Source organism: Fukomys damarensis, unplaced genomic scaffold (genome assembly GCF_012274545.1).
Source record: "Fukomys damarensis isolate Sample0158 unplaced genomic scaffold, DMR_v1.0_HiC HiC_scaffold_36, whole genome shotgun sequence".
Classification (NCBI taxonomy): Eukaryota; Metazoa; Chordata; class Mammalia; order Rodentia; family Bathyergidae; genus Fukomys; species Fukomys damarensis.
Window position 1 is genome coordinate 43,764,188 of NW_022900948.1, and position 10,112 is coordinate 43,774,299.

At 49.9% G+C, this 10,112-nt stretch overlaps 1 protein-coding gene across 2 annotated transcripts in view; it reads left to right on the forward strand.

Moving 5' to 3' along the window:
* Window positions 1-10,112, forward strand: part of Gle1 (GLE1 RNA export mediator) — a 34,631-nt gene that overhangs the window by 23,086 nt on the left and 1,433 nt on the right. For both annotated transcript variants that reach the window (XM_010627315.2, XM_010627316.2), the window contains 6 exons: window positions 3,515-3,657; window positions 3,758-3,948; window positions 4,385-4,514; window positions 6,778-6,882; window positions 8,255-8,337; window positions 9,734-9,797. In XM_010627315.2, coding sequence (XP_010625617.1) covers window positions 3,515-3,657; window positions 3,758-3,948; window positions 4,385-4,514; window positions 6,778-6,882; window positions 8,255-8,337; window positions 9,734-9,797 — 716 coding nt within the window. The remainder of the gene's footprint in view (window positions 1-3,514; window positions 3,658-3,757; window positions 3,949-4,384; window positions 4,515-6,777; window positions 6,883-8,254; window positions 8,338-9,733; window positions 9,798-10,112) is intronic.

Sequence of the window (10,112 nt, forward strand, 5' to 3'; positions counted from 1 at the left end):
TTTTTTTTTTTTTTTTTTTTTTTTTTTTTTTTTTTTTTTTTTTTTTATACCGGGGATTGAACTTGGGTCCTTGCACTTGCAAGGCAGGCGGCAGAACCACTGAGCCAAATCCCCAGCCCAAGCATTAGCTTTTTCAAAGCCCACACTTGCCACCTTTTTTTTGAGACACGGTCCACTATGTAGGCTAGGCTAGCCTCAGACTTACTTGGCAACACTCCTGCCTCAGCCTCCCAAACTCTGGAGTTTATAGGCTGTGCCACCATGCCTGATGCACATTGGTACTTTGGGACTGTCAGCGCTGATGCTCTCCAGAGTCCGAGATGCAGGGGAGAGACTCTCCCTGGGGTTATTTCCACGCAGCTCTGACACGGCCTCCCAAGTGCTGAGGGTGCCACCACATGGTAGGGAAGCTGCTGTCATGCACCACAGCCAAGCACCCTGTGAGCTGAGGCCTAAGAGGTGCAGGAATTTCCAGTTCATGTCCTTGAGAGGCCAAGGTTACATGTCACCTCCTTTGCAATTCTTTCTGGAACAGGGCAAGGTATAAATAGATAAACATGGGTGGGATTTACAGTGCCCTTTGTTGTGACTGCAGCAGCAAGGGAGAGAGCAGCCTGCTCGGCCACACTGCGTCTCCGCTGCTTTCCCCCTTCTCTCTAGTCCTTTCCCCATGGTCACTGCACATTGAGAGCACAGGGCGCCTGGGGGCCCTGCTCCTCTGCCCTCCGCTCCTCTGCTCAGCCCGCTTGCCTGCCCAGTTCACCCCTCACCCTGCTCTGAGGACTCCTGGTCACTCCGCCCTTCCTCTCCTGCTGATGCAGTTGCTCCCTTCCCAGGCTGCGCTACCCTCAGTCTTGAAACGTCGCCACCACTCACGTTCTAAATGAATCTTCTAAGTTTTCTCATTTTTCTCACTTTTCTGTGTGGCACTGTTGACCTCCTCCTTGCTTCTGTATAAGGTACACATGTGCTGTTGTTGGCAAACGTCAGTAGTCCCGATACTGTGGGAGGCTGAGGCAGGCAGATCACAAGTTTGAGCCCAGTCTGGACAACTTAGTGACCTAGCGAGACCCTGTCTCAAAAAAACTTTTTCGGGGCCAGGGATTTAGCTCAGTGGTTCCGCTGCCTGCCTCACAAGCACAAGGTCCTGAGTTTGATCCCCGGTACCAAAAAACTGTCCAAACGCTGGAGGTAAAGCTCAGTGAGGAGGTCCTGGGTTTAGTGGCTAGCGCCACAGAAACAGCCTTCATCCATTTGGCGTCCGAGGCGGCAGCATTTCCAGATTACTCCCTGCCATTTGTCCCCCTGCCCCTTTCGCCCTGGGTCCCTCACTCGCCTGCTGCCTTAGATGGAAGTGTTTCCTGGGGAGCTGCTCGCACCCTTCGTTCTTTTCCTCCTGCGGGCCTCACGCTTCACCTGGATTCTGAGGGCTCCCACGTTCACCCCTTTGCTCTGACGGTGGGGTTCTAGCCCGCTCGCCTGAGGAACCTCTGCCCAGGTGTCTCTCAGTGACCACCCTTGGTGTGTGTGGAGCTGAGCCTGCCGTCTTCGCTCAGGGCCTCATTTTCGCCGTTTCCTGAGGCACCTGGTGCCCCATTATCTGCCCCAACTCCTTAGCTGGACACCAGGAGTCGCTGTGCAGCTTCTTCCTGTTGGTTCCCCACATCCAGTTAGTCTCGCTGGGCCTTTTGTTTGTTCAGGATTATCTATTCCAGGCTCAGCCCTTGTGTCTCCATCATTGCTGCAAACCTGTTGAGAGTTCACAGGCCAACCAGACACAGGCCATGCTCCGAAGTTAGTGCTCAGGCAGTGCTGAGTGGGAGACAGAAAGGGTCTCATTCCTGTCTTTCAGAGACCGGCTGAGCAGGCGCGGCGGTGGGGGCTGGAGTCCTGCCGCTGGAGAGGCTGAGCCTGGCAGCGTAGTCGGGGAAGGGGGTCTTGAGGTGGAGCTCAGGGGTCTCTACCTCTGGGTTAGAGTCCCGGTACCGGAAGAGAAGAGGAAGGGGAAGGAAAAAGACGGGAAAGAGAAAGAGGGCCAAGAGCAGTTAGGTTTGGAGACAGTTTTATTTTTTTAATTTGATTTTAGGGCGCTGGGGTTGGAACCCAGGGCCTTGGGCGTGCTAGGCAAGTGCTCTGCCTCTAAGCTGCCTTCCTAGCCCCCGAGGAGGGGAAGCATCGTGGAAATGAAGGTGTGAGCTGGTGGATGAGGGAGAATTCTGCAGGCCGCAGGCTCGGGGTGGAGAGTGGAGCCGGGGAAAACTGCCCGTGGGCTCCTTTGAAGCATCAGTAGCACAGTGGAATTCGTCAGGAATGTAAGCTGGAGGAATCCATGTGCAAATGTCTGTATTTTATCACCTAGTAAGGCTTGGGCCTCTGTTACGGTTTTCTGGGATTATTCATTTTAGGGTTCCTGTGGTGTCGTTATTTGATGCTTGGTTCCTCCTGAAGTTAATTCAGATATACTTAAGAAAAAGAGCAGTTCGCTTTTGAATTTTCCCTACTTGTCCAGAGTAGCTGTCTGTCATCTTTTCCCTCTTTTTCAATCCAATTAAATCTTATGAAAGGCAAACCAGGGTCAGATTCCAGGAGCCTACGGAGAGAAGAAACTTTATAAAATAAAGAGCTGGTGGCCAGAGCCCACCAATAATTCACTTTCAATTCTCCCTCCTTGTTCAGAGTAGCTGTGTCATCTCTCTTTTCCTGCTTTCTCATCTCCAAATAAATTGTCATGTTTTACTTTAAAAGAAGAAAAGGGTTATGTCCCCCCCACCTTTTTTTTTTTGGTACCAGGGATCGAACTTGGGTTGTCGCTTTTTTGTTGTAGAGTTGTTTTATAGAAGCTGGTGACCCCGGTGTGGGGTAGGTCTCAGGAAGTGGAACTTGTAGTCCTGTTTCTTTGTCTCCATCTGTGCACCTCCACCCTCAGGATGCGAATCGCTGGTCTGGGGGCCACAGCGCAGGTGCTGAGTGCATGTAACAGGGACACCAAAGCTGCCTCTATGTGTGAGGCTGGAGGAAGGCGGGCTCTGGAAAAGGGGAGACTCTTCTTCCCCGGGAAGGTCCTTCTGGTCCTAGAAATGTGACTGGCTTCATAGGGAATCTCCACTACCCGTGCATCTGGGACACGATCTGACATCATCTCTTCTTCTCTTCTTTTTTTTTTTTTTTTGGTATTGGGAATCGAACTTGGGTCCTTGGCGCTTGCGAGGCGGGTGGGAGCACCACTGAGCCAAATCCCCAGCCCTCCTTCTCTTCTTACATGTTGGTTTCAGAATTACTTCGTCCCCAAATCAGGGAAGGAATAGAACCATGACTTGGGCACTTTGACAGCCCTCATGGTATGAGTTTGACTCTCACGCATTCCTGGCGCCTGGATTCTGGCGTCAGGCTTTCCACTGCTGTGCGGCTGCTGGGCTTGGTTGCGAGGTGCTGCTGCAGTTACGTGATAGGAGGAGGGTGACGCGCAGTCGGGTCTCTCATTGTCTCTGCCTCTGTCCCTCTCTCCTGTTCCCAGGCTCAAAGCTGAAGGAGGTCTTTGACAAGATCCACAGCTTGCTGTCAGGAAAGCCCGTCCAGTCTAGTGGGCACTGCGTGTCCATCACACAGAGCCCACAGGGGCTGGACTTCGTACAGTACAAGCTGGCCGAGAAGTTTGTGGTGAGGAACTTTGTTGCCAGCGGTGTGGGCAGAAGTGGCTGGTGCACAGCATTACACCTTTCCAGGGTTGATGCAAAGGTGAACCCATCTCTGTTCCCAGAAACAAGGAGAGGAGGAGGTGGCCTCCCACCATGAAGCAGCTTTCCCTATCGCAGTCGTGGCCTCTGGGATCTGGGAGTTGCACCCCCGAGTTGGGGACCTCATCCTTGCCCACCTGCACAAGAAGTGTCCCTACTCTGTTCCTTTCTACCCAGCATTCAAGGAGGGCATGGCTTTGGAAGACTACCAACGGTGAGCTTGTTTCTTCTCCTCGCTCTGCCTAGGGTGACCAGTGCAATATAAATAGAACTTGGATTTGTTTCTCTCTTTCTCAAGCTCCTTTGCTTTACCTGGAATATTTGGTCAAAAAATAAAGTGTATTTCATGCAGTTGAACAGCTTTAGGATTTGTGGATTTACCCATATACTCTACTAGGAAGAATGCTGAATCTAGAATCAAATCGATCCCTGCTTTTCACTTTATAGCTTTGTAAAATTGGGTAGGTAATCTAAGCTCTTCGAGCGTCAGTTTCCTTATTTGTAAATGGGGTAATGATATCTGTTACCTCCTGAGTTTACCTGTGAGTTTACCTTTCAGGGCTTCTATGAAGCAGATCAGTAATGGACAGGAGTGCTTTGTAAGCAGAGCAGTCCGCAGGTGGAATAATGATTATTTTCCTCCTACCCAGAATGCTTGGCTACGAAGTGAAGGAGTCCAAGGTGGAACAGCAGGACAACTTTCTGAAACGTATGTCTGGGATGATCCGTCTCTACGCTGCCATGATCCAGCTCCGGTGGCCATATGGAAACCAACAAGCCGTAGGTTCAAAAGGCTCACTGTGGGGGCCAGGGTTTAGCTTAGTGGTTCTGGCGCCTGCCTTGCAAGCACAAGGGCCCGAGTTCAATCCCTGGTACCAAAAAAGAGAAAAGGCTGACTGTGAATCTGAGAGGCTAGCCTGAGAATGTGTTAGTGTGTCCTGCCCTCCATGTTGGCTTTCTTTTACTGTGACACAATACCCAAGGTTTATCAGGGCTCATGGTTTTAGAAAGCTCTGTCCATGGTTACTTGGCCGCATTGCTGTGAGATCTATAGTAAGGTAGCACTTTATGGCAGGTGTGTAGATGGAATAAAGCTGCTCACCTCAGGGCAGCTGGGGAATGAAAGGTAGAGATGGCCTGACATGGTGGCACACACCCGTAATCTCAACACTCTGGGAGGCTGAGGCAGGAGGATCACAAGTTTGAGCCCAGCCTGGGCAACTTAGTGACGTAGTCGTGCCTTGTTTCAACAAAATAAAAAGGGCTGGGGGTGTAACTTCATGTGAAGGCCCTGAGTTCAATCGTCGTTCCACAAAAAGGTGGGGGAAGCTGAGGTGAGGTTCCAGTATCCCCTCCGAGGCCTAGCCCTGTCGGCTTAACTTCATCCAGCCAGGTGTGTCACCTCTCAGTAGTGCTACCGGCTGTCTACCAAGCCTGTCACACTCAGGCCTCTGAGGGACACTTACAGACCTTCACGTTCCTCCCTTCAGGTGCTCAGGTCATGGGATGCCACAGGAAAGTGAGTGGCAGCTTCATACGTAGCTTTTAGAAAAAGGGATATTGATTGTTAGGCGCCTTTTTTGGATCAACAAAGCCGTGTTTTCAGTGGCTAGCTCATCTTGGGCCTCAAAGAACTGGGTGTTTTGTTTTGTTTTGTTTTTGTACCTGGAATCGATCAAAGAACTGGTTTTATAACAGTCTACCAGAGGAAAGGCTATTACCTGTCAGTAATTAGGCTCACAAGGGTTGTATTTAATTATTTATTTTTGCAGTGCTGGGGATGGAACCTAGTGCTTTGTGTATGCTAAGCAAGTGCTCTGCTCCTAAGGTACATCCCAGCCCTAAGATTCCCACCCTACCTCCCTCCCTCCTTTCTTCCTTCCTGAACCCAGCGCCTCACTCTGAACTACATTTGCAGCCATTTATCTGGTGGTTTTTTTTTTTTTTTTTCCCATGGTGGTTTTTTTTTTTTTTTGTACCATAGGTTGAACTCGGGACCTTGCACTTGCGAGGCAGCTAAATCTCTGGCCCTATTTGTTTTTTCTTTTGTTTTTTTGTGTGTGTTTTATTTATTTATTTTGATTTCTTTTGTACTGGGGATTGAGCTCAGGCCCTTATACTTGCAAGGCAGGCAGCAAAACCACTGAGCCAAATCCCCGGCCCCTATTTGGTTTTTGATAGAGGAATGAACAAGAAATCATCACCTTAGACCTGGTTGCGGCCTTGGAAGCCATGTAGGTGCCTGCCTTACCCCACAGATTGGCAGTTGGAGACTCAGAAAGTTAGAGGGACAGAGCCACGACCAGGGTTCAAGGCTTTGTCGTGCCAGCCCAGGCCTTTCTGCGGGAACACAGGTTAGAGAGAGGGGATGTTAGGGACCTGGAGACCTAAGGGAAAAATAGAAGTTGTTCGAATTCAGGAAGTTTTTAGTGTGTGCCTGCTATATCCAGGTTGTGTTGTCAAGGTACCAAGAATAATAAATGAAGTGTCAGTGAGAGCCCGGCGTGGTGCTGGACACTCGTAATCCCAGCTCCTTGAAGGCAAGGGCAGGAGGATCACAGGTTCAAGTCCAGCCTGGGCAACTTAGCAAGACTGTGTCTCAGAAAAAAGCCATTAAGCGTAAGTGTTGCCCTATAGAGTCTCTGAAACTGATGCTGACGTGTGTATCAAAGGGATCCTGTAAAGAACACGTGTGAACCAGGTATACTGGTGAACACCTGTAACCCCAGCCATATGGGAGGCTGAAGCAGGAGGATCCAAGCTCAAATCTAGCCTGGACAACTCAGGGAGATCCCATCTGGAAATAATTAAAAGAAGGGCTGGGGAAAGAACTCACTGGTAGACTGCTTGCCCAGTATGACCACAAGTTTAATCCGCAGTCCACACTGATGGGAACATCCAAGGACATCCAACACTTGAGTGTGTTCAGCCTGTCATTTCGGCCCTGTGGTGTGTACTTGGGCTGGGTGCTTGTGGGGTTAGTGTCTGACAAGAGTGTAGATCTCTAATATAATGAAGTCACCACCAGGCTTCTCTCCTCCAGACTCACCCTCATGGCCTGAGTCATGGTTGGCGCTGGTTGGCACAGGTCGTGAACATGGAGCCTCTGACCGATGTGACAGCCACCATCCTTTTTGACTTCTTGGAGGTATGTGATTCAGTTGTCACACAAGAGGTGGTTGTGGTGACCTCAGGACCCTGAGTGACATGAGTGGGGAAAGAGTATAGCAAATGGAGCCCAGCCAGGTGTGGTGGCGCATGCTGTACTCCCAGCACTCAGGAGGCTGAGGCAGGAGGATTGTTGTGAGTTCAAGGCCAGCCTGGACTACATGGTGAATTCAAAGTTCTAGGCCATTCTGAACTCCATAGCCAGACCTGTCTCAAAAAAGAAATGGAGGGCCAGGGATTTGGCTCAGTGGTTCTGCCACCTGCCTTGCAAGCACAAAGACCCGAGTTCGATTCCCGGTACCACAGAAAAAAAAAGAAAAGAAATGGAGCCTAGTGGTGAACAGCTTTAGGCCAGTGTCACAGGTTTTTCTGAACTGTAAGAAAAACCTAGCTTTTACTTTTTCTAACTACTGTACTTGCCTTCTTCAGGTAGATGCTATTTTTGTTATAAAGAAAATGTGTACATCCTAGCAGAAGTGAAAGAATAGCCTGCTTAGGGATATAGAAGGACTCCCAGAACCAAGGATGGCAGGTGCCGCTGTCTCCAGGACCCGGAGGCCCACCGGCACCCAGACCACTGCGGCAGGGCATGTGCTCTTACCTGCTTTCTTGCATGTGCCTTGGCCTTGCTCTGGAAGCCAGGTATCCCTATTTTCCTGTGCGTAGTAAGGGAAGTGGGTGTCCTGGACTGTCACTCAGTCTCAGTGTCCTCCTTGGGGGGGCCAGGGATTTAGCTCAGTGGTTCTGCTGCCTGCCTTGCAAGCGCAAGGACCCGAGTTCTATCCCCGGTACCAAAAAATAAATAAATAAAAATAAAAAACAAGTGATCAGTGTCCTCCTTGGGTCCTCATTGTGTCAGCTTCTGTCCCATTGGGAAAGTGCTGGACAATTCTGGCTGCAGCAAAGGGAGCTCCCAGTGAGGTGAGGCAAGAGTTTCTTCAGGAAAGACACACTTCCTGAGGAAGGCGTGGCTACATGCCAGGACCAAGCTGGGATCATTTGGCCAAAGATGCCAGCGGTTAGTTCTCATTCACTTCGCAGCTCCCGAAATTACTCTGCATGGATAGGAGCTGAGTGTCCGAGAATTCTGGCATGTGTTGGATTATCTTCTTCCTAAGGCTGGGGGCACAGGATCATTCAAATGGCTTCCATTCAGTCCAGGAAAATCGTTCCTTAGGAACTGCCAGTCTAGTTAGGGGGCAGCATTCTGGAGCATTTCCAGGGGAGAAGGAAGTCGGGTTTTCCATTCATTTCCTTGATGGGAAGTTCATTTGCATTGTAAAAGGCAAAGGGCTGAGTGTGCTCAGTAGAGGTGTCCTGTGTCTGCTCACAGCGCTTGTCTATCCCTCCAGGTGTGTGGCCATGCCCTCATGAAGCAGTACCAGGTCCAGTTCTGGAAGATGGTACTTCTCATCAAAGAAGAATACTTGCTCAGGTAGTTGGCTCATGCAGCAGTTGTAGGGATTTGGTCACTCATGAGCCGATGTCAGATCCCCTTGAGTGCTATTTATTCCTGCTAGTTTTGACTCACATACGAAAATGTATTAAGGGGCTGGGGATTTAGCTCAGTGGTTCCACTGCCTATCTCGAAAGCGCAAGGTCAGGAGTTCAATCCCTGGTACCAAAACAAACAAACAACAACAACAAAATATATATATTTTAAGGCCAGGGTAGAGTGCCTGTTCTAGCACGTGCAAGGCCATGGGTTCAGTCCAAAAAAAAAAAAAAAAAAAAAGGAAAGCCCATGTTAAGGATGACATCTTCCTATTCCTGTCCTGTCCTGTCCTCTTTAATTTGAACAAATGCTTTTAGACTCTAAGCTGGGAATGGTGGCACACACCTGTAATCCCAGTATTTGGGAGGCCGAAGCAGGAGGATTGCTGTGAGTTTGAGACCAGCCTGGGCTACACAGTGAGTTCCAGGGCAGTCTGAACTACATTGTGAGACCCTGTCTCAAAAACAAAAACAAAAAAAACTAGTGAGAGTCTCTCTCTTAAATCTTGTTGGCTAAACCCAACACAAAGCAGGTCTTAGATTAAGTACCTGGGATTTTTAAAATATTCTTTTCCAAAGTGCCCCAGATAATCTGGGGTGGCAATTACATGTGGTCACAGAGGCAGATGCCCTCATTCCGTAGTAGAAGAATCTGATTTACTCACTGTCTTACTTCTGTTGTTGAGACGAAATACCCGGCACCCAAAGTTAAAGGAGGAGAGGTTTTATTTAGCCCACAGTCTGTACAGGTTTCAGTCTCCAGTGGGCTGGCTCCGAGGCTGGATGGAGCAGCAGACAGGCATCGCAGAGGAGAAACAGTTCGTGGCAGGCAGAAGATAGCCGAGCAAGCATGCGGCAAGATGAGCCTCTTCCTATGCCTTATATTGTATCCAGGCTACCAGGGTTAGGGCGGTGCCCACCAGTCAGTGGAGTGATGTAGGAATCACTAAGTCAGTCACATCACATACTCTAGACTCAGCCACCTCTGAAAAGCCCAGCTTTGACCACCTGAGGTGACATCTTAGACAAAAGACGTAACACGCAGCAGTTGGCGTGACTGTCCTGGACTCACATCTCAGTACCCCTCCCTCCTCCTCTCAGCTCAGCGGGGGGAGACTGTGGCAAAGCCCACCTGATCAGAGACCTCGGAGGGCAGCAGTGCTGTCTCGTCCTCTGTCCCTTGTTTGGGGCCATGTGGAGAGTAGAGCATCCATAGCATAGGAGACAGCGCTCCAAGTCCCTGGATCTGCCCTTCGCCCAGAGCAACGGGTCCTTGATCTCTCTGGAAGAGGTGGGCCCCTGGGTGGGATTCATGGGTCTCGGTTCTCTCTCCGTAGAATTGAAGCTGTCACGAGCTCAGGACAGATGGGCTCCTTCATACGCCTCAAGCAGTTCCTGGAGGTAAGCTGCCCTTGGCCTGGAGTTCTGCGTCTGTGCTGAGAAGTCTGGGCCTCCAGACACTGCTCGCAGTCTCCTAAGTTTCGCAAACGCAGAGCTTGGTTTCTAGTTTCCCCTTTGGACTAAGGGCTGACGTTTCATCTTCCTGTGTAGCATTCTCCATACCCCTATGAGGCAGCTGTCCTTAAAGATGAGTAAAATAGGATTAATAACTCTTCTCTCACTGGTACATTTTTTTGCATGTTGGCCAAGGTTCTTTTCTTAGTCTCGGGCCCAGGAGCCTGGTAAGTGTGGTTATTTTTTTTTTTTTTTTTTTGT